Source organism: Cuculus canorus, chromosome Z (assembly GCF_017976375.1).
Source record: "Cuculus canorus isolate bCucCan1 chromosome Z, bCucCan1.pri, whole genome shotgun sequence".
Taxonomy (NCBI): Eukaryota; Metazoa; Chordata; class Aves; order Cuculiformes; family Cuculidae; genus Cuculus; species Cuculus canorus.
This window is the reverse complement of record NC_071441.1, coordinates 23,216,562-23,241,129: the sequence shown is the minus strand read 5'-3', so window position 1 is coordinate 23,241,129 and position 24,568 is coordinate 23,216,562. Positions and strand designations below refer to the sequence as shown.

Below are 24,568 nucleotides of genomic sequence, written 5' to 3'. Positions count from 1 at the left end.
GAAGCTGTCATTTTGCCCTCTATCTCCAGAAGATGCACAGGAGTGCAAAAATGTAAATCTGTTTCACCTACTGTTGAAGCTTACTGAAAATTCTGTTTTCAAGCAAGTACCTGTTTTCATGTAGGACCCACAACAGAAGACAGATTATGTGAGAAACAGTTTATCTTTTAATTTTGATTAAAGGGAGGAAGGCTGTATTTGCTGAAAAACAGAAAAGTAAGCAGGAGAAAAATAAGAACAAAAAGAACTTTAACATTTTAACATTCAGTTAATGCCAAAAGCAAATTTGTTCTTACAAAGCACATAAAATGTTGATAGAACTTCAAAAAAATCTTTTTCTTGGATACATCAAATTTCTTCTTTAAATGCTTAGGCAATTAAAGAAAGATCTATTCATGCCCTAATGCTTTTAGGTGTTTCAAATCAACTTCTGATTCTCTACATAGTGGACTTCAACATAACAGACTCATAAACATTCTGAAACAAAATTAATAGTAGTATCAAGAAAGCTTCACTGTAACACTTATGCTGTGAACCTACTGTTTACATGAAATAGCACTATAAATATGCATACCATAATAGGAAGTCTGTCATACAATCCAGCTTCCAGGGCCTTGTTATTTATTTTATTAAGTCCATGGGCCAGCCTCTCTACCAAGGAGTCTTTCTCCAGGTAAGTAATGCTCCTGCTGCTGTCTGGTGGAACAGTCTCCATTATTGCATTCAGCTTGTCCATAAGTTTCGAAAAGGAGCTCCTGGCTGCACTTACAAGTAAGCTTCCAGAAAGGCAGAGCTTTGGATCTTTCAGAAAAAAAACAACAGAAAAGAAACATCAAGTAGGTTATTAGTTTGCCGAGCAGGGTGGGATGGGGGGTGGAGGGAGTGTCACTGAAATAAAAGTAGGAGCACACAGGAGTATCTCAGAGAGACTTTGAGATGAATCCTGTATTTAGTAACAAACACTCTTATCAATCTTTGGACGGAAGAGCATGACAGAATTCTAGAGAATGGGATTTGTTTGCCCATGAATAATTTTCCATTTGTTTTTACAATGCTGTAATTTTGAAGTCTTTCTTGGTCATTCTAAATTTATAATTCAGAAAATGGGTAAGATGGATGTAACCAAATGCAAGTGAGGTCAAGTATGTCAGATGTGATACCACAGGATAAATCACTTTATTGTGATATTTACAATGAAAATTTCTGAAGGTTTCCTGACTTCTCTTCCCTCCTCTCTATACATGTCTAAATCATTTGCTGTTCAAAATTAGTGAGGCTTGGTACCTTAATGCCATACTATTTATATTCTGAGACAAGAGAATATAATTTACCTTATTCTAAGGCAATTAAAATTTTACAGCTACAATTACTTATTTCCCCACAGGATTTTGGTAATCATCCTTCTCATATAATGGACTTAAGGCCCCAGCACACCCAACATGTCCTGCTTACTGCTAGATTCGTCAGGTCTGTAATTAATAATTGTGTTTAATGTTGATAAATAAAATTGTCAGTGCTCCTTCCACTAATTGGTATTCCAGATAACAGTTAATAGGTTTATTTATGCCTTAATAAAAGTCTTGTAATTTAGTTTTCCCTCTGCTAGGCAGGTCTTAATCTGTCATTACTTGTCTTACGATAGTATCAGTGTAAGATGACAAGCATGGAAGAGCTTATTTACATTCAGTAGTACAGCACATCTCCTGTTGCTGCAGTGAATTAAAATATTTATTTAAGAGTATAAACAGAAAAAAATAATCTTAGCTTTTTAAGTTAAAGAATTTTTCTTTATACATTGTGAGGATGTAGCCAAAGGCTCAAGGCAAACAAAACATGATTATTGGTTTTTTAGATTATGATTTGCATCACAAATAATTTATCGTTACCCATAGGATGAAATTAATCTGTAAGAAAACAAATAAAGAGCACATGATAAAGTCAAATACTCTTTTTTTCAGAGCAATTCTCCTGCTTGGTTTCAAAATGCCACCATTCGAATTATTCCAGTGCTTAATTGGAGTAACATTTTTTAGTACATGCTCTGCATAACCCCAGCTACTAGTAAACCTCTTTTTTTCTTCAATTCTAAGACAGCATTTTTCTAGTCATTCTTAAAGCTAAAAATCTTTTCCAGCATTTCTATCTTGCACTTCAATAAAACGCTTTTTGAAATGAAAAAAAAAAAATATTTTTCTCATACCCAGAAGAAACTGCTATTATAATGCTCTCTCTCCTTTGGCCAAGATTCGTCTCTTTTCCTTATGTTTGTCCTCGTGTTAGTCATCACATAGAAGATAAGCTACCTTCATCATTTCAACTCTTATCAGATTGCCCTGTCCTACCTTTCAGTCTCAAACACCATCTCTTTTCTCCAGTCATCATGCATTCATTAGTTTGACAGTCTAGTTATATTAACCTAAAATTAAAACTAAAACATTTGTACTGCCTTCCCTCTAAAAAACTATCCCTTGCTGTGATTTTTAGCAAATATCGAAACAAGGACACTGCCAATGAGCTACTGCTCCTTCGTTTCTTCTAGAATTTCTACCTGATACCTCGTTTTCTGGGAGACTCTTTCACTCCCAGAAAACAGAGTATTTCTCCATAAGTGCAGTACTTAGGATGGCAGCCCCTTTCCCTATGTCTATAACGCCCAGTTTAACTGTATTAAAAATAAATAAATAACAGCAGCTCAAGCAACTGTGTTGTAGCATTTTGTAACTCATTCCAATTCATAACCAGGATTCCTGTTATTCTATACTGTTCAGCATCCACAACCTAAGCCGCTCTCTTGGGATGAGGGATAAAAAGGCAAATAATTTCCTCTGTTAGTTTTTTAAAGAAGAGTAGTTTGGAGCAAATGCACAGAAATATGCTGATGCAAGTTACTGATTGCTTTGAAAGATGTGAGAACATAATGTATTTTCAAAAGGAACTGTATATATAAATGTTGGGAAGAAAATATACAGTTCAAGTGTATACCTTTTAAATACCTGTCCAGGAAGGATCGAGGAATTACAATAAAAGCACATTATTAACATAATTATTAGCACAAATTATTAAATCATTAACATAAATACAAGTATATCAGAAAGAGCAATTACGCCTTATACTACACAAATGAAGGAAAACAATGGAAAGTTACAAATCTTAACTGACAGGTGAAGAAAGTTCGTGTTTACTCTGTTCTGCAGAAACAGAACAATCAACAGAATGAACTTGGTAGAACTACACAAGACTAAAATTTTCATGCTAAGCCTCAAAAGCTTTGTGTATGTAATAGTTGACAGTATCTGTATTCAAAAAGCTCGACCTTTACTTTCTCTGGATTATCACAGTACAGATTCTATTCAAACAAACTTATAAAACTGACCTTACAAAAAAAAACTAAAATAAATAAAACCAAGAAAACACAACACTTTAATGAACTTGCATTCAATACTGAAGCTAAGAGATCATTCCAAGACATGCCAGAATGAGAACCAAACTAATGAACAGTGTGAAGGGAAACAATGACTGTCAAACCCCAAACACTTTTTTTTTAGAAGTTAAAAGCTCAAAAAACATGCCTCAAACCACTAGAGCACACAAGCCCAAAAATTCCACTCTTATCTGAGTGATCTGGATTTGGATTCTTTCAGCTGCCTCAGATCAATCCTCAGAATTCCTCATTCCACGCATCTTTAAAACTAGTTTTTAAGACACTGAACCATTCCACATCGTAGATGCATGTAGCACCTTATTGTGCTTGTGTATTTTCACTTGTGGTTCTGTGAAAATGACTTAAAATAGAAATAAGCTAAGAAATAATCACAAACTGACCATGGCCGTAACATTCTCAACATGGCTCTTCCTAAATCTCAAAATCAAAACTGTCTTCAGTGCAGAGATACCAAGTAAGTAGAGTACACCAGAATTCTCATATACTTCAATAACAACAACATATTGAAGGTTTTGTTGAGGTTTAGGGTATTCGGCAGATCCATGCTGCTGTAAAGTTTCTCTAAATGCTTTTGAATTAGTTGTTCTTACTCCACACTGTATACACAGGAAGATTTGCACTATAAACCCTGAAATATTCTGAAACACAGTTCAAACTTTGTTTCGTGAGAATGTAAATTTAAGCTACTGAGAAAAGGATGATCAAAGAAAAGAGCATCTGAAAATGAACCATTCTAGATTGGTATCATATAAAACATAGTAGGAATTAATTCCTGTTCAGTCAACAGCGGTAATGTCCTAGGTTGAGTATGTACCATTTTTAGAGTCTGCACTTAACAAATACACAGACCAAATACGCAGAAATTACAAAGATGTTCTCCATGAAAAAAAATTACGTTGAGCTTCATCCTAAAAATGGATATGATATAACCATCCTGTTTGGGTTTTTTAATCTTCTACTACTACAAGAATATACTTTTAAAATTACCTGTTTCATTAACAACATCCTGCAATTCAGTGACGGAACTGATTATTGCCGCAAGGAGGTTAGAACTAGTAAACCAGCTGAGTGCTTCAACACAGTGATTTTGTTCATCTTCATGACCTGTGAAACAGAATTGTAGCTAGCAATAAAAATGAATAACTTAGATAAGGCACACTACTATCTCCTGCTCTTCCAGAAATTGACCAAACCTAAGTTTATAAGCCACAGACTAATTCTTCCTTCAGGTGAATTTCACTTGTATTAAACATGCTTCCAAAACTATTAGAACAGAAAATAGATGGAACTTCTAGCTTGGGAAACATTTTCAATATCATTTATAACTGCAGGGGGAAGCATGAGCTGGTCTAGTAACAGAAAGGGACAGGAAGACTACATAAACACTAAAGAAAAATTTGCTACATACTACTCTAGAGAAAAATCCTATACTAATATTTCACCTGAATCAATAAGCAACTTTTTGCATTTTTAGCAGGAAATATATATATTAAAAGTGATTAATAAAAAAAGGAAATATGTCTTCAAAAATATGTTGATGGTCAATCATTTAGGAACACTATAAGATATTTACTACAGAGAAGATATAGTAGCACCTAATTCTGAAATTTCCATAAGGCAAATGTCAAGTATATCAAAGACTAGGAATTCATGTGTGTAGCTTTAACTACTTTCAATGCTTAACAGACAAAGCATTTCCTTTTAGGGGAAATTACATTTGCCAAGAAACCCAGAAATCACAAATCCAGAAATTACATTTGTCAAAACGTCATTGAATTTGTGTTTACACTCTATTAATAACAACAATATTTGTTATTCATTAACCATGTAATTTGACATAGCACTTATCAAAGAAGAAAACAGCTTACTTGACAGATTACATTTGCCTTTGGAGTCTCCTACAGAAACCAGAATTCCAACACCTTCTTTGAAGCCATTTACCCAGGAGAAGAGGGAATTAGAAGACTGGGCTAAAACTTTAAGTCTGTTAGCAGCCAAAATTGCAATCACACTTCTTCGGAATACCCAAATAAGGCCAATGATTTTTTTTTTCTTCAGTTTTGCTTCATCTTCATTGTTTTCCTCTACATCAGAGAGAGCATGAACTAGGGTCCTAATCTGCTGGTTTGCTAATTCGTAAATGTTGACCTGATCCTGGAGAAGGTCTCTTTGGCAAGACATAGCACATGATCGGCCATAGAGAGGATACAGGGCACCCGCCAACAGCGCACAGGCTGCCAAGAGAGATGAATGCTCCTCCTGAATCTGTGTTAACTTCTTTTTCACAGAAAAATTTTCAACAGCTAATTTCTCCTGTCTTTTCTCAAGGATATGAATTTTTTCTTTGTTTTTCTCTTTTGCTTCTTGGTATTCCTGGGATAAAAGGAGGGGGGGGGAACAAACAATAAAAAATAATGACTAGAAGAAACTTCTCAAATGAAATAAATCATTTTTACTTAGACAAAAGCTAAAAGAAACTTAGCATTCTTTTCAGATTCAAATAACACATTATGTGAACAAAAGTTATTAGTAATGACTGTCAAAGTATCTCTCCCAGGAAATAGTTACAGAACCAGATATATGAAAACAAATCAATAGTACGAGGAAAATTTGCCATCTTCAACTACAGACAGACTCAAGATTTCTGACACTAATCCACCAGTACTGCAACAACCCATAGGAAGTCCAGCAATAGCTAGTCATCCATCATACAGTTTTATGAGCTCGCTAAACAATAGCAATTGCATGCTTCAATTTCAGAAAGAACATTGCTCTTCAAAGCAGAAAAGAAGGATAGTGTAACAGAGAAGAAAGAAAGAAGGAAAACTCTGGAAGATAAACCTAGACAGATTGGCAGCAGCTGGGAAAGGGGAAGTAAAGGTGATCTCTTAATTACTTTGTAATCAACCCCCTACTTATATATTCACAGATTAATTAGGTCTCAAACAGAATTGAGTTTTCAAAAGAACATTGTAATACAGACATTTGTAGTTTGGCTAGTGCCGTTACTGATTTTTTCAACTTGCAGAACATCTTTTCTTTTCCTCTGTATGCCCTGAAATAGGGAAAGAGGAAGATTTAAAAAAGTAAATCAGTGTAGAAAAACAAAGACCCTAACAACCCAAGGAATGTCAGGACTAAGGTTAGACCACTTAGACCCATTGCTTTTGATAACATGCAGTTCTTTTGCAGCAATCAAGACACTACTAGAGGATGTCAGAGACTTAGACTGGCTCCTTAACATGACAGTTCTCTGTAACTGGAACAACAACTGAAGGCTACAAACAGGATCCAGTCGTATGAGGAGATAAAATTTAGGCACTGTTCACAAAGAACCTGCAAGGTCAAGTTAAATCCTCACACTCCAGTTACAATATGCAGTCACAAAAAGGTAAATGTGAATGGAGTGACAAGTCTGTATGATGAAAAAGAGAGGATTATGCTAAGCTTCAGCTACCTCTCTTAGAGCTATATGTAATTTCATTACAAATGGACTAAGGTTATTCCTGCTAGCAATGGCCAAAAGAGAAATAAAATGGCTTCATCCAGCCACATTCCCATGTGTTCTATTTGGCACGGGTCCCAAGCAAGTGGTGAGGGGGGTACCGTGTTCTTCTCCCTCCTCCATTTCTGCAAGCACAAGAGGGGAAAAAAAATACATATATCTATCCCTAGAATGGAAATAAAAGATTCCACACTTCTACAGAGACGTAACCTTGTCAGTTCAGAATGTCTTTGACCAAATAAATATTTTATTATATTTTAAAAAAGTAAGAATCTGTAGTGTTATCAAAATATATTCAGTGATACAAAAATAGAATATGTAATTAAAAGATTTAATTATAAAATGCAATTTACAGGCCTCATATGTTGCTTTACTACTCTAAAATTAGGTATGAACATGTACAATACTTTCAGTGCTCCTGCATTATTTAGAGTGTTTGATTTTTATAGGAAAAAAACCCTGATAGCATGACTGGAAGGAACTGAAAAGGTAAGCTGAATTTAGAAAACAACTTATGGTTTCTGGCCACCACAGGTGAAAGGCCAATATCTGAGTAAACAAACTGCGATCCCTACAGGGCTGTTGGGTAGCAATACTAACATTCAGTGCTCTGGCTAATTAAAGTTTACTTTTTTTAAAAAAAGCTTAGTGCTTTTATGCTTATGGTTATACTGTAGCATTCAAAAGTGAACAAGACAATTTGTCTACAGAACTGTGAAAGTTTTGTAAGGCAATATACCTTCCTTGTTTTTACTGCTAATAATTGGTTTTGTCCTACCCCACACTGTTTCTAGTGTTTTCTTTAAAGCTTAAAAGCACTGTTTTTGAAAAGGACATAGAATTATCTTCCTAAACATTGGCAAGCTGGCTTTCTTCAGTGTTTGCGCTTTGAGGGACACCTGAATGGTTTGCAGAGCTTGGCGGGTTTTAAGAAACCTTAGCAAAAAAATCGGTGCTACTAGCAACACTAGTTTTTCCTACTTCTTACTAGGTCCTTATCCTTTATTCTGTCATGAAAACAGAACTGGAAACTAGAAATATAACAGCACTATGATTTTAAAACTTTTTTCCTGCTGTTTTCAGCTGGTTTAGTTATCTAAATACATACACTTATATAACTAAATAAAGAACACCAACACCACTATTCCACATTTCTTCCCTATGTTTGAGGTAATGCATCAGACATGTCCAAAGACACCCTGTAGGTCAGGAACAGTACAGTTACACGAACTTCTCCTTTTGCAGTGATTGCACTGACTTTCCATACAATTGCAAGATACCACAGCCTTTAGCTAATTCACCTGCACTGCTGTAAAAGTAAGGCTTCTAAACAAACAAACAAACAAAAAAGCCAGTAAAAGAGAAGACCTTTTTTTTCTTGATAGATGACTATTCCCATTTCCTATTTAGCAAACCTTTTATTTTTCTGTTGAAATAACATTTCTTGAAGTAGTTACAGGATTTTTCTCTTACAACGTATTTTGTGTATCATACACAACACTTCTAAGTGGTTGCCACAATAAAGGGGGACAGATTAATAAATGTCTACATAATAACCAAATTAAACAACTGATAGTTAAAATTCAGAGGGCATTTCCTATGAGACTGTGCACAAGCTGAATAAATAATTTGTGTGAGGCTAAGGAACAGGCGTAGTAACATTTTCAAAACAGCACACTATCAAAGCAAGGGGACTTCATTCCTGCTACAAAAGGCAAGGAAAGAGGATATTCATTTTAAGCTCCATTGACTCTCCAAACACGGAGACCATAGACAAAGAAGAGTGGTATCTACAGAATGCCTTGTTTATTGCTGATCTGTGATAAGCTCACTCTGGGAATTCCTGCCCTACAGAAAAACAGTGAAACTGCTTTCTGATTACAACATCCATTTGACCTACAGTAACAGCTATGAAGTAGTACCTATTAACATCCACAGATCCTATGCTGGAGCTGAGGACCCTTAACAGCACTGGCTGGGGACAGCAGTAGTGGCAGGTGTCACTGCCACTAAAACCTCCAAATTTTTCAGTTTTAATCATAAAGAGACTGTTCTGAAAAACCTCTCTGCTGCAGTTCTAAGAAACCAAAACAATTCTCTCCAAGACACATTACTCATATTGCAGTTAGGAGGTCTCAATTAACTCCTGAAAGTCTGAAGCGACAGTCTTCAGTTTGTCTTTGCACATCTACCAACAACTGAAAAATTTAAAGAAGTCTCAACCCAGGAGTTATGAGAAGAAAATGTCTATAAGATTGCATAGACCACTGGTTGAAAACAAAGTTACAAACAAAACCATATGTCCTATCACACACCACTAGCCTGGTGAAGGACAGCAAAATCACTAATCTTTCATTTTCAGAAAGGAACTAACACCTACAAAGGATTAGTTCATTAAATCACTTGTATTTAACACTCGGATCTTTCAGATGGAAAAAAAAAGCAAAGTGCTACAGCTTCCTTGTACTGCTAGAACAAATGTCCTAGTGTGATGAGACCCACAGTTTTCTAATGAAATACAGAATACCAGCAAACTATATTCCACTTACACTGATTATATGTTTCCCATAAAATTTAATAAAACCTGTTAAAATAATTTAATTCATACATTGCATTCTGCATCTTTATGCATAAATATAGATACGCAACACGCATATGCAATATATAAACATTGGCACTCATTAATATCTAAAATACCCTTTGGAGACCTTCAGTAACTTGTGACTTATTTTCCTGTGCTTCCTGTAGAAATAAGGCTACAACATTAGTCTGCGTGCACACCTCTGATGCAACAGAGCAGTGATCTTGCAGACAAATGTGACTAAAACAGTCAAAATGCACTAAGGAGACAGTCAAGTCTTATGAAAAACAAGCAATCAGGATTAGGACAGTCCTAACAGCACATCCATGGATCCCAGAAAGGGAAACAATCTGGTATTTGCTGGTCCAAAAACAGTCACAGATTGGAAATCCAGAAGAAATTAGACTTTCTTCTTCCCTGTTTGTCACTGAATGATAAGGAAGGCATACTGAAAATGGGATGAAAAATAGACAGAACAAAGTTTTGATGAACCATCTATGCGAATGTAACAGACACGGCACTGCCTAGATAACAACACTACCAGCTTGTATCCAACACTACATAACCTATGCTAGAAAACATGCCCATATATTTCTAAGGGAAAACATTTCCCTTTTAGAAACCCAGTAGTCCTATACAGAAAGGTGATAGACAAAGTCTTGTCCAGAAGACACGCATAATGCATGCTCCACAAAAATAGAGCCATGTTTTCAGCACATACTCTGCTTACTGTCTACACAATTCATCTGAGAAGACCGACAGATTCAGCACCATCCCAAAGAATGATGCAGTATTGCACAGTACCAATTGTCCACAATAGGCTAGAGTTTGAAAGAGATGACTCAGATCTTTCTATTGTGAAGCATTCATAAGAGGCAGAATTTAAATTAGATAACTCCATTTTTCCTTCAGGAAAGAAAACACATTTTTTAAATTAAAATTAAGCTTCCTCTTTTCATCATTCTTTTTCTTGGCAATTATTTCATAAGATGAAACTAATGGATGCTGGGGAAACTTAACAGAAGTCTGGATCCACTTGCAGGGATATTTTTAGCATTGCCAATATCCAATGTGAAATGTAAATATCAAGCAAAAAATAAATGCAAGATATTAACTTATTCCCAAGAAACTACCCTAAATTGTTCCCTCATAAGTATATTTTCAGAGGGCAAAGATTTCAAAGCCCCAAACGTGAGTCAAGTACAGCATTCTTCTGAAGAACTAAGGTTTCAGATGGCAGTCACAAATAACAAGGTAGATGTTATTTCCTATTCTTCACAACATTTTTAACTGAAACACATGTAAAGTTAAGTGACCTGAAAGACAATGAACTGTAGTTGTAGAATAACAGGGAAAATTTTAGATTGCAAATACCTTTACTAATAATCACTGACAACAGTTTAGAACCACTGCTCACTGTAATATCTGTAAAACAAAGTCCTTTAATACTATTGAAATCTACCATTGTAACTGATAAGTGGCTCTTAGGGTCAGAAGGTATATAACTAAATTTATCCCCAGATGACACTGTTACTCTACACAAGTCTTCAAAAGCCTGGCATCGAAAAAGTAATTGCTAGTCTAGTTCATTCTTAAAATAACCAATTTACATCTTACAGCGTTAACATTCTCAAAAAAAAAAAGTCACTAGTGGACCAAATTAAGCCATTAATTTCTGGAATGTTTTAAGAGCCATTAATTTTTATAAATTAAGTTAATACTAGCATAGAGTTGTTGTTGTTTTATTTTAAAGATACACTAAAATTCATGGAGAAACTTAGATTGGTTAGAAACTTAAATACTGAAATAATTTGTTAAATATTTACAAGAAAAAAACCATCAGAAGTTCACAGCATCATACCTGTGCCCTTGCATGAACTTCCCCAAGGAGACCCAAGTACTGCTGTTCCAGATACTTTTTTTGTTTCTGCCAACAGCTTTCCTGTGCTTTCATCTGTTCAGACATTTTGCTAAAAGCATCCTCCTGGCTCTGCTGAAGCTCCTTCATAGTATCGGACTTGTTCTTACAAATGTATTCTAGGTGAGATATCTGTGTGACAAGCATTTAAAAAGAAATCCTTTTACTCATCGAAACACTTTTTAACTTTAATTTTACATAATAATTTAAGCACAAACTATTCCAACATAAAATCTAAATTGTAATTTCTTCTGCGTATTTATTATCGCTAACTAAAAGCCTTTCAAGACAGAAAACTTACTTGAATCTTGCAACAAAACTGAGACATACTTTACAATCATCCATTTTCCTTCGTTTCAGTTTTTTCATCCTTATACAACCCTGCAGCTCTCTGTTGCCTTCTGTGTTGGAAACCTGAATTGGACATTTCCCATATTTTTTTTAAAACAAATGCATTAAGTCTTGTGCTGCTAAATTAGCAATCCGAGTACACCAGTCCTTTAGCAGTTTGTAAAGACTGGAAGTAGTTAGAAAAAAAAAAAGCCCTTAATTTTTTTTTTTTTATTTTATCGGAAAGCCAAGGCTTCCCTACATATTAAAACAATTACAGGAAATTTTTAGTGTGCAGAATGTTTTCTCACAAGTAACTCGTTAGTTTATGATGTGTTTGCAGCAAGCATGAAGGGATACACTCTGTGGTCTAACTTTGCAGCTCCCAGGCAAATTAAATGGCGTAATGAATCAAGTTAACAATGACCTCTAAATACATATGCCTACACTTTGTTACTAGAGAATATCAGCAAGATACTTTCCAAGTAGAGCACACAAAACTGCAGAAGATGTTTGTTCTTGGAAAGCAGGTACAACATGGGTAACAACACTGTCACAAATCCCTAAAAGGCTGCTAAATACATTAAAAAGAGCCCTAGAGATCGCACAGTTTCAATAATCATACAAAATTAAACATAAAACAAGAAACAATAAGAAACAAGCCCCCTCCAGTTACTGGCAACAATGGTCACTCCTTTCCCTTCCACACCTTTTCCTCCTTTACTTCAAAAGTCGAAATAGAAATGTACACCAAATCTGCATAATCTAGAATTTCCTTTAAGCTATCCCCCTTTAGCAATTTTCGCTGACCACTGCAGTATTTAGTAAATGGTAGGCAGAGTCAAAACAATTCAGCATAACCAGCCCTGTCCCCTACTTGCGCCAAGAGGGGTCACAATTCCAGTAGGCAAGAAACATCCTAAAGAGGTTTGCCCTTCCTGTTCCTCAAAAATAAAATGTCAGGGCAGCCAGGATCTGGAGTTACTCTACTAGACTGTAGGACCTGCCTGATCAATGAAGCCAGTAAACAAATTGAAATTCTAAAGAGTGGCATTTGTTAGTCTGTGAAGCCAGTTTAAATTATTTTAAAAGAGGTCTTTTCTTTCCTCAAAATACAGAGATTTCTAGGGAGAAAGGCCATGCAAGCTCATTCACATTAAAACCATTCAGGAAAATACAGCTTCTCCCTTAAACAAATACTGACATGTATAAAAAAAATGTATTTTCTATTGTATTTCTGAATAAAAATTTCATGATCCCAAAGTTACAATTAAACCAAAAAAACATACTGACATTTTTTCAGATAGTACCCTGAATCATAAACATATTATTTAAAGATTATGTTCCTGGAGTAAGAGCATTTTGTTTCTGTTTTATGCTAAAATAAAGACTTGCTTTATTAGTGTAAATGACTAAGTTCTTTGAATTGCTTCATCAGTAAGATTAATTTATTTTCTTTTAATTAGGTCCCTGTGGCTAATATTGGCTAGTACTATTAGCATGTCCTGCACAGAAAGTGGAGCTTAAGAGACTTCATACAGACTTCAGTCACATTTACATGCCCACAGCAATGGCATCAAACTGAGTTGTAGACAAGCCATAATTAATGGTATTGAATTATTAACGTCCAAATTCTTTTTGAAATAAGATGAATGTCAGTCCTTTTTAATGATACTGTGATGTGGACAAATGTCACTGAATTTAATAGAGGTAGCTAGTGCCTAAGGACACTTACCTTCTCATTAGCGCTGTTGAGGTCTAAGATCAGGGCATCAACATTCTCCTGCAAGACTGCACAAAGCTCAGACCAAGAGAATCTATCTAGGATGCCTTCTGGTTGTTTTATAAGCACACAGCCTGCTACCAAATGCTGGTATAAGCTATGGAGGAAGGTTAACTTCTCCTGAGACAAAAACAAAAATTAACTGCTGAAGCTGAACAGTGTTAGAATCCAAAGAGATGCACATATGTGTAGCAATGTAAGCTACAAGCAGCTGAAAAAATACGCAAAAGCTCATTCCCAAACCTTTTCAAAAGCAACATTGTTGATATTTACAGTTATGCATATTAAAGCCAGAGTAAGAAAAGAGTTTTCATCAAATCTGTCTGATTAGACTTGGTATACAAATAAAGTCCCATCCTGTAATAGTCACAACTATGACCTGATACAGATAAAAATTTCCACGCTATTAGTAGATGCAATTTAATCATTTATGTTAAAACATTCAGGTACATTCAAACGGTAACCAATTCCAACATCTGCACCGCACACAGCAAAGGGTTTGACTGGCGTGGCAGCACATCACACTGTTCATACAACTAATACTCTAAAATCTTCAAAAACTGTTTTTGTGTGGATTATGTATGACTAAAAGCTACATAAAATAGGCTTATGGCTTCAACAGTTACATTCCACAAGCCATGCCTCTTTTATTTACAGTGATTTTAGTCAGTAGTATAATAAATTGATCCAAGTTATAAATACACTTTAGCAACAACAGCATACAAGAGAAATTTCGGCATTCATCATCTTAGTACATACATTCAACTTATCAGCTTTGATTAAGACAACAATAGAAAGCTGTACTTCAACAGCCACAAGAAAAAGAACCTTTATTCCAAGTCAGTAAACCATTGTAAAGGTTCTCATTGTTTTCCAGGGGCTCTGGATGAGGCTTTACATCAAGAAATTATGAATGACCGAGACAGGGAACTGCTTTTTTCTGGGCCCTTTCCATTATACTTAGGTGCATTTTCTTGCAATTATTTCATAGTATTTTGGGCAATAAAAAAAAGTAGTTTCATTTAACTTTGATTCTAGCAGATGTCTTAATTTCCCAAGGAAAATCCAGTGTGCCACCACCATTACATTGTTGCTTGAGCTGTGATAAACCAATGATGATAACCATCCATTTAGTGCAAAAAAAAAAGGGATCCCAAGACCCAAAATCAATTCACACATGTTGAATGCAACCACAGTGTTGTAGACATGCTGGCTTTACAATACAGCCAGGCTTCTAGTTTCCCTCACTTTAATCATTATCTGATGTGTATAACAATTCCAGCTGCTTCATGTGGACGCTATTTAAATACCAAGCTCCAAAAGAGGTGGAAAGTATGTCTCCTTTTTACTTAGTTGGCATGCATATCTGAATTTGTGGAAGTAATGAGCTCAATATGCATAACAACTATGATAAAGAATATCATGGCTATGGCTAGTATAGAACCACTGTACTGGGGGGAAAAACAACAAAACTAACATCTGTTAACGAATATAAGGAGAGAGATAACAGTTTTGAAATATTGCCTTGTCAAGCAATTCTCACATAGAGCACACTACAATGAACTAAGAGGTCACAAATAACAATATTTAGGTTTTGCAGTATGCAGGCAAAACTACCTCTATGCCACATTTGCTATCTATCAATTGCCATGTGAATCTGTAAATAACACCAGATGATGATGATACTCTCTTATGTTCCAACCAAAAAACATTTTTGTTAATTTTCAGTTTGCAAGAAATAAATAATTGTTCATCAAGTGTAGCTCTTCAAACAAACACAGCAATTCAAAAACTCCAATTGCTGGAAGAGTTAAGCTATTAGTTCTGATATAGAGGGAAGGAGAACCAATATGTCCTTTGATCTTGTAGATATTAAATACATATTTTAAAATACGTATCTTAAAATCATATTTTAAGGATAAATCTGTTAAGACTTAAAAGTAACCATCTGATGTATGTAAATGTATAAAGCTGAGATTAAATAAAGACTCTTTTTGACAGTCATCTTGTCTCTGGTAATACCTCCATATCCTTCTGGTAAGCCCTGGTAAGCTTCTGGATTTCTTTTTCAGATTCTGTGGCATGTACTTTCTCCTTCTCCCAGCACTGCCGCACATTCTGTAGTTCCATTTTTAAAGTTCCTATTAAAGTCTCTCTGCCTGCACACTGAGTGTGCAGATGATTTAACTCCTTCTTGGTGTCAGCCAGGTTATCCTGAGCTTGCTGTAGAACAGGGGCATGGGACAGAAAGGTTGGTAAGAAATTGCTCTAAAATTTTACCTTAGTCCAGTGCTCAGAATCTGAGGAAGTAAACAGTCATATAGCCACATGTATTCAAAAGACTTCAGGCTAAGCTGACTGTATCTTTTCTATGAAAGAATTTCAAGACTGACTATAGTCCTTCTCCACAGCTTGTAACTACACAGGCATCAGAAATCCATGTCTGAGAGTTAGAAGTTTCACAATGCAGCAACCTTTGGAATCCCCTCCACCCCCTCAAATGAGATGCAGAATGCACAGATACAAATTATTCTCTTCGGAATGGAAACCTCTGAGAGCTATTGAAAAGACACATTATTTTTTGTAAGTAAATCGGTCAGTTAGAGCTTAGCTGAGGCAACACAGACCACTGTTGTTACCCACTATACTCTTTATAAGCATGATAAAAAAATCCAAGGACTGTCTTTGGAGGTCTGACCATGGCAAGAAACTAACAATCACAAATTTTCATAAATTATTACTTTAGCAAAACCAAATCTCACAGGGTAACTAAGAACTTAGTACAGTACCCCTTTTCAGCCATAAAAACGCTCAGATGGTTTGGACAGATATATACGCTTTTCTGTCCTACAAGCACTGGACTTCCAGCACAAAGTGTGCTAAAGGTCAAACTGAAAGCACTGGTTGTTTTTAAATAAATCATAGCTGCTTATACAGGAAATATAATAGAAAAGATAGTCCTAAAAATCAACAGACAAGACTTTTTATTCTTCTTAATGAAAATATTAAACGACTAAAGCAATGTTAAATTTCTAATACAAGTTTTCAGAGTGGACCTAGCATTCACTCATATATGCCATTTTACTACAAAAAAATTAAATAAATCAGAAACTGGTGTACTGCACAAAAACCAGCTCCATCTCTATGTAGAAAACTCAGCTTTTCCAAGAAGAATACAAATATCAGTTACAACTGGTTTCAAAAATTGTAGGTCCTTTATAAAGGTGCTGCAACAGAAGCAGAAGTGTTAAGACTTCTAAACACAAATTAGTAAAGAAGGTTGAAATCAGATGGCAGGAGATCATGTGCTAGTATAAATTAACATGAAGATTCAACAAGTGTCACAGAAATATCTGTGACTAAATCAAAGAGATAAAGTAGCATATCCCCAGCAATAGAGTCTGAGAAACACTGGGAGTAGAGACATTCTATTTTGGCAGTAATATAATACACTGCCAGTTGAAAGATTTAAGTTTAATCATGACTTCAGGACTTCTTCACTCCCTTGGCCACTGATGTAACCAGACAGGACATTACAAAAGTGGTGCTGGCAGCCAAAAACAGAGATAAAAAAAAATTCTTGTTGAGAGACTAAAGAAAAGAGTTCTCAAGTGTTTTTATCAGTTCCCAGGTAGATTTCACTCTAAGAAATTCTGGGCTGCACTTTCTACAGCTCTTAAGGATGACCTTATGTTTCATACATGCATTAAGGTGTCTGACAAACATAAACATAAAATCATCAAAGGAATGAATGTCTTTAATACAACGTGCTTTCCTGAGAAAAACAGTTGAGGGGAAAAAAAGTTACTCATGTCAATTTCAATACAAAACAATATTTTGCAAACTGATATATCAACTTCAAATTATTTCAGAAATGTAATCGTTGAAATGATCAGTTAGGTAGTGTAAGGTGATAAACAGAATAAAGCACATGGCTTCACACAAGCTTGTAGGGTAAACTAGTCTTTTCAATAACGATAGAGACTTATTCTGAAAAAAAGGAAAAGATACTCTAAATCCAGAAAGATACCTCGAGAACTTTGAAATTTTATGTTAAGTTCATAAAACCATACCTTAAGGTCTTGACTAAAAGCACACATTTTCTCTTTGGTTATCTCAAGTTCTTTCGTCATCTTTTCACACAAAGCCTGCATTTTCCCAAGCTGTGAAAAATACAGAGGTCAAATACACTCTTACAGAAAGGTTACACAATCACTTCAAATGAAGGAAGAACTCTGCATACAAATGTAAAAAAAAAAATATTGTTTTCAATTCGTTTGACAGTATTTAGACACCATACAATCTAAATAATGTGCCATTACAGAAGCACTAAATAATGCTCTTATAATGATTTAAGATAAATAGCAGTGGCAGAATGCCAAACTGAGCCCACCATTAACCTTCCCATCACCTCTCAAAACACCTGAAAAAAACCAGACTTGGAAATGCATTGGAAACTGTAAATATAAATTCAGATTATTATCTGAGAAGTGGTTTGATCAAACAGGTTTTCAGAGACAGAGGCCAGTTGCAGAAACTGTCCAGCTACGAACGTGGTCACTAGTTTTTACTAAGCCCTGGACAGGACTCACACATCTGTAAAATGTAGCAATATTTCTGAAAGGCATGGTGACTTCCTGAACTACATTTGGTTTTACGAGCAACCAGCTTAAAGGTGTCTTGTGACCATAATGTGTACTAGCTTCAAAACTCCAGTTCCAAAAAATTAACAACACATCTTTATTATCTGCATCTATGATTACTTGATGATAAGGTCAGCAATACAAGTGTCTGAAAGAGAGCATTGAATAGAAATGTATTATAGAGCAGGTGACTGTCTGCACTTGGCCATCAAGGAGTAACTCAGAAGTAAAATATCCCTTTTATAAAATTTACAAATTACTTTGGAAATTGTATTTTTGTTTGATGTCAAATCAGGACACCGAGCAGAACCCTCAGAAATAACTACAGTAAATTACAGAATGCTGCTGGAGTATTTCCAGTCTTTTTGTTGTTTAACTAGCCTTCTCTCTATCCCCAAACATATTTTAGCTTCTGTACTACATACAAATTCAAAACCTTGTTAGCAGTCAAAACCAAAACACTTTTCAGTCACACAAACTAACTAGATCATTTAATCTAAGTTTAACACAGTAAGTTAAAGGTGACACATTACAAGTTTAACAGCATATTTCATGTACACATACAGGTGTGCACATATATTAATATCTTCACCAATATGTGGGGTCTTGTTGAAAATGTCTTTAAAAAGAACCACTATGTAATTACTCAAGACTAAACAATTACTGCTGTGTATTAGAACATCCTGTTTTTATTTCACAGTACCCTTCATAGTCCCTTTGTGCATTCTTGTATTATTAAAAAGTTTTATTACTAAACATATCTAACATATAAAAAGCCAAAAGCAGTGTTATCTGTGGGGGTGGGGGTAATCAAAAAGGACAGAGCACTGCCCTTTTTGTGCACCATGAAATGCTCAGTGATCTCCGGCTCCATATGACAACTTCAGGGTCAGTCACATGCAGTCCTACGGGGAAGTCTTGTGGCAGGTCATCAGTTGGTCCTGCTCTGCTTGCCATTTATTTTCCTTGACAGTTCATTCTTCTTGCTGTCAGAATACTCTCTTTCCTTTCTTAGCAGCCACCCCCTTGGTCTCCCCACTGCTGTCTCTGGCACAGTTTCACAACAAAGCACATTGCTAAGCCAAAGCCTGCTGAGTCGACTTTTCAACTGTACTGCCTATCACGTGACATTCTTCCTCCCAAATCACAATTCACTGTGGGTAACATGTTCCTAGTTACTCTGCAGCTTCTAGACTTGGGTCTCAGAAGAGTTTCGTAATGACTATACACATCGGTTCTCTTATCTCACTGGAAGAGACCTAACCATGCTTGCTGTACACAAAATTATAATTGTTGCCATGGTCACTTATTTTTGTGCCCATTGTACAAACTCAAAGATCTTGAAGGAGACAATTCTTTTCCCAGTAAAAGGGAAAGCTGATATACTCCTGTTTTTTCTCTTTGTTTTTTTCTAAAAATGTTGAGAGTGACTAGATAGAATATGCATTTGTCAAAACAAAAGACAAAATGTAGAAATGAAAAAAACATACTGACATTTTTGTACTCTTATCACATCTTGTCCATCTCCATTTCCCAATTTTATCCAAAGATAAGCTAATCACAAGTTTGTACAGAAAGCTTTAACAGTGCAGTTAACACCTCTCTACAGCCTTTAAAGCCACAAATTCATAAAACAGGTACACACAAGAGGATTAATTTAATCACATTAGCAATACAAATGAGAAAATAAACACAAGATTGTGACTTTTTGGTCAGTGAAATGAAAGCCCATTGCATGGAAGAGTTGATTTTTTCAAGGGTAAGACTTCCACAGCTGAAATATTTCCGTTACTGTATTAGATAACTTAAAAGTATTGTCACAGTCCCCATTTAACTGAAAAGACCTTGAAGTCTCACCAAAAGAGATTTTGTCATAAACACACTCTTCTCAGAAAATTATGCCATTTTTTAAACGCACAAGGTCATGTACATTTACATAACTGATACTACTGACTGTTGAGTCTCAACTGTTATTTATTTAGGAATATTGCAGTATACACTGCCGAACTTTTAAATCATCATCTTTTAACTGAAATCCTGGATATGAATGGCTAGTTTTCCCGAATGTTTATTGAAAATAAAAACCCCAACAGGTTTAATAAGAAAACAAACACAAATTAAATTAAAAAGAAAGAACTACCTCTCCTTGTCACCCCAACTGCAAGCAAAACTTCACTGTATGGTGCTCTTAGAGAAATAGCAGTGACAGAGGTTTTTTGGGTATACATGAAGCTGTCAACTCAATGTTCCCACTCTTCTGACCTTTTTTACAAGCAAAGCGTATGTATTGCTGCAGGCCAAAGGCAACACATATAGAGCCAAACAGTGCAAGTGTTACCTCATTAGATGTATCTTCCAGCTTGTTCTGGTAAGCTGTCAAGGTACACCTCAAAGTCTCAAGCACAGAGCTGCTCGGAGATTTACCTTTGTCCTTACAAGTGCCTGAAGAAAAATACAGAACAAAAATTAAGCCTTAAAGCCACAGAGAGAAAACTACTCACCTTGGATGAGAGGTATTAAAATTAGTTGCGGCTTCAATGACAATATAAAACACTGAATAGTAGCCTTTTTTGCCACAAGAGATGCAGCTGAATAGCCATACTTTCACAGCAAATACAGCTAAAAGACATTTGTATAAAAGCTTTAATACAAGATACAGAACTGTAAATTCTGGATTACATTTCTACCTAATGTATTTCGTATGCAGTCTTGCATGCAATTTCTACTGTGGTCAAGCCTGTGTCATTCAGTCAGACCAGACAGCTTTAAAATCACACAATAAGACACTCTGAAAAACATTTTGCCTGAAAGTTTAGTATATTACACTCTTCCTGACATTATTTTGCTGTTATGACTAAGCATGCATATTATAATGTAGTACTTCATTTATTCAAAGCTTTCCAGAGCCAAAGATCACATGACAATGTTGTGCTTGGAGAGGTCTTAAAAATCTCTTAAATTGATCTTGAATTTCAGTCCAAAGGAAATAATAAAAAAAAAGTATTATCTGTCTACACAGTCCTACATAATGTTCCAATTATAAATCTTAAAGCTGATATACCCATTATATACACACTACACGTATTTATTAAACCTTTAGACAGAGACTTACGACCTGGTTGCCTTAATTAGGGACATATGAACAAGTCTGAGCATTCCAAAGCCTGTAGTACAATGTGCTAAGAAACCAAAACAACACTGTATTGATCAGAAGGTCACACGATGTCATCTGATACTAAATTTCCAAGAATGAACTATTCACTTTTTTTTGGTATTATGGCAAAATACCAGGTTATTGACAGATTATTCTTTTCAGAATTATTTATACTAGTATGCAGCATTTATAAAATTATTTTGTAACAAATAATAGTATCAACTTTTCCACAAGTCTTAAGATGTTCTATAAGCAAAACTAAATTTACAAATGCTAATAGCATCCTTATTTTGTAAAACAAATCTGTGGTGTTTGAACTCCGGAGAGGCTAAACAATTATAACTCACAGCAGAATTAAATGATATTACAGGTGTTTAACATCTCTCAAAGGTCAGTGTCACTTAGCAATTTACATAGGGTGGCTCATAAAGTCAAACCAGATACTAAGCTCTAAGACTTTCTTTGGATCTCCACAAAAGTTTGTCAGATAGAGGATGTGTACTTACAGACTTGCAGGTTGGTTGTTTTTAAGAATCCTCTGGTTAGGTTATCTGATAAGTATGATATTCTGCTCAAAGCATCGTACAAAAATGATAGATTTGTCCTGGAAGCTATACATAATGCACCAATGGGAGTCAGTGAAAACTTACACATATGCACAGGTTAGAAAGTATTGCCAACAGCCATTCTGAAAGATTTTTTCAATTAGCCCTCTTCTCTCCCAACTCTTTGATAGTACCAGAAAGCATAGAGTACTATTCAAATTGAACATTAACTTTCCACTTCTACTTGCCAGCCAACTAGCAAGTCACAACTGGTCAAACCAATGTAGGTTTACAAGATTGCTTTCACTAAGTAACAGGAGCAAGACCTGCTATACAGCACATAAGTGAATTAAAACAAATGCAGATCCTAGTGACAGTCTTCTGCTCTGTTGTATCAGCCACTCCAGTGAACAGTTTCTAAAGGTCTACAGAGTCAGGGAAAAGCAGTCTCCTTAATGAGACACCAGTGCCCTTAACCAAACCTCTGAGTCATAGTTGTCCCCCTAAATAGCGGTACACTTGGAATCAACCTAGAATCGATCCATAAAATCTAACCTTTTGTTAGGAGCCTACTTAAATTTCACAGCAACAGGCTAATAACACCTTACTATCATTTTTATTACTTAACCACAGCTATAGTTAAGGATGTACAAGGCTCCAGTCCTGTCTTCTCAATTACTAGAGCAACTTCTCACTACTACCCATTGCAGGATTTTGCAGTGATCTCATTGAACAGAAAAAAAGAAAGTACTATTCTTCCATAGCTCTAGCTCTAGCTAAGTTTAACTATTTAAAATAATACCTATTAAGTCGATCTAGGGGTTATCTTCCATCCCATAGTTTTCATCGAATTGTCTAAATAGTGTATCTTCATTCCTAAAGTCCAAAACGGCAATGCTGTCACCGAAACTTGCCTCTGAACTATCTTAAATTACCATCATGTTTGCCAAAACCAGGCTTTGGCAATAAGCTTTCCATGCTGGTATTTCTTGCCTTTGTTGCAGCCCTGGTTTCTACACAGCCCAGACTGCCAACAGAAATACTAGATTCCACCTTCCTGCACTAGCTGAAAACAAGCCTACGGCTTTAATACTGGCCAAATGTCATCTGTCTTCATACTGCTATGCAGAAGACACGCAGCACAATCCAAACGGCACTCTCTTGCTAGAGAGGCCCTTCTTCAAAAATGAGGGGAAAGAAATACAATACTTGAAGCATTTGTCCAGTATCACTGAAGAGCCTGGAGGAAGAAATTTAGGAAAATCCTAGGTTCAACAGGAGTCTGACAGCAGGAATACAAACAAACTCTTAAACCTGCTGCTTCAGACTTTCGACTAATAGTACTGTGCCTGGCTAAGATGGAGTTAATTTTCTTCATATTGGCTCATACGGTGCTGTGTTTTGGATTTTTTACTAAAACAGTGCTGGTGGCCAGCCCTGAACAAGGACACTAACTCAAAGCAGCTAACAGTCTTAGCACTTCACACTCAGTTCACTTTTTTTTTCAGATTACTACAACCACCAAATTTTTTTTCCTGAAATGAAGACACTTCCCTGAGCACAAGCTCTGTTGTTGAATAACTGCAAAATATGATAAACTGAACAATGACAAACCAAAATAATCCAAATTGCCCAAAAAGCATAATAATGCTGTGGAAATTTATAAAGGTCACTTAAAAAGGACATGATGCGGACTCAAGCTTGTTATTTTGGAATACATAAAGAAAAAAAAATAACTTTTTAAAATACCTCAGTTTTTAATCTCTAAAAAGTATTATTGTTCCTGTACAGTCTAATAAGCACTTAAATGAAGGAGAAAGACCTTTAATGTTGACAGATTTTTAAGTAGATCTCTCAAACATCTCAAAGATGTCTCAAACAGAGAAAAAAATAAATAAAAAAAAAAAAAACACCAAGAAAAAAGGACTGCCCAGTCAGCTGTGGCTTATGTAGCCCCTCGTGTGCTAATTAGACCACAAAGATTTAAATTTTTTGTTTTATTTGGCACCTAGGCATTCCCATTTCAACTATGATTACATTAAGTATTTTTTTGAAAATCTAAAGAAATACTGTTATATAATAAATTTGTAAGTACAACACAGTAAGGCCATAGCATTAAAAATTTAAGTTTCACACTTACAAGTGTAGTAAACATGTAGAACTAATGTCTCAGTCAAATTTAGTTCTGTAGTGGATTAAGTCTTTAAGTCTAATATTAAAATGGATATCAACTTCCTGCCTCAACTGAGCTTTTCCAGAAATGCTGAAGTTTTTTTTTTAAAAAAGATCTCTTTAAGTAAGAGCTTTCAACGTTTATCTTAAACAAAGAAAATACTAAAGTTACTGTTACTGAATCCATAATATTACAAGAATAGATCAAAGTTGCCTTCTGCAAGGTTTACTACCACAAAGAACAGAAAACCTACCCAAAATACAATTACTGCTTTGGAAACTGCACTTTGGCAGCAGCATCCAGCTCCCCCCAGAATTGCTGAAGCCCCTCTGGGCATGTGTAACTGTGCAAGATTGAGCAAAGCACACAGTTTTGAAGAGCCTTTCAGTCTGACGTTATCTACAGTAAACCTACAAGTATTACCCACAGGAATTACATTTATAATTACAGAATAAAACTGACACCAGTTACCAAATAAAAAAAAAAAATCACAT

The 24,568-nt window shown here is 35.5% G+C and overlaps 1 protein-coding gene across 9 annotated transcripts in view; it reads right to left on the bottom strand.

Annotated features, from left to right (window-relative positions):
* The window catches only part of CCDC171 (coiled-coil domain containing 171), a 166,720-nt gene that overhangs the window by 95,344 nt on the left and 46,808 nt on the right, over positions 1-24,568 (bottom strand). For 7 of the 9 annotated variants that reach the window (XM_054054469.1, XM_054054470.1, XM_054054473.1 and 4 more), the window contains 9 exons: positions 20,541-20,644; positions 17,633-17,722; positions 15,582-15,782; positions 13,512-13,679; positions 11,390-11,578; positions 6,426-6,497; positions 5,311-5,815; positions 4,430-4,546; positions 575-801 (listed from right to left, as the gene is read on the bottom strand). In XM_054054469.1, the coding sequence (XP_053910444.1) occupies positions 575-801; positions 4,430-4,546; positions 5,311-5,815; positions 6,426-6,497; positions 11,390-11,578; positions 13,512-13,679; positions 15,582-15,782; positions 17,633-17,722; positions 20,541-20,644 (1,673 nt within the window). The remainder of the gene's footprint in view (positions 1-574; positions 802-4,429; positions 4,547-5,310; positions 5,816-6,425; positions 6,498-11,389; positions 11,579-13,511; positions 13,680-15,581; positions 15,783-17,632; positions 17,723-20,540; positions 20,645-24,568) is intronic. The other 2 variants (XM_054054471.1, XM_054054468.1) reach the window with 2 other exon arrangements.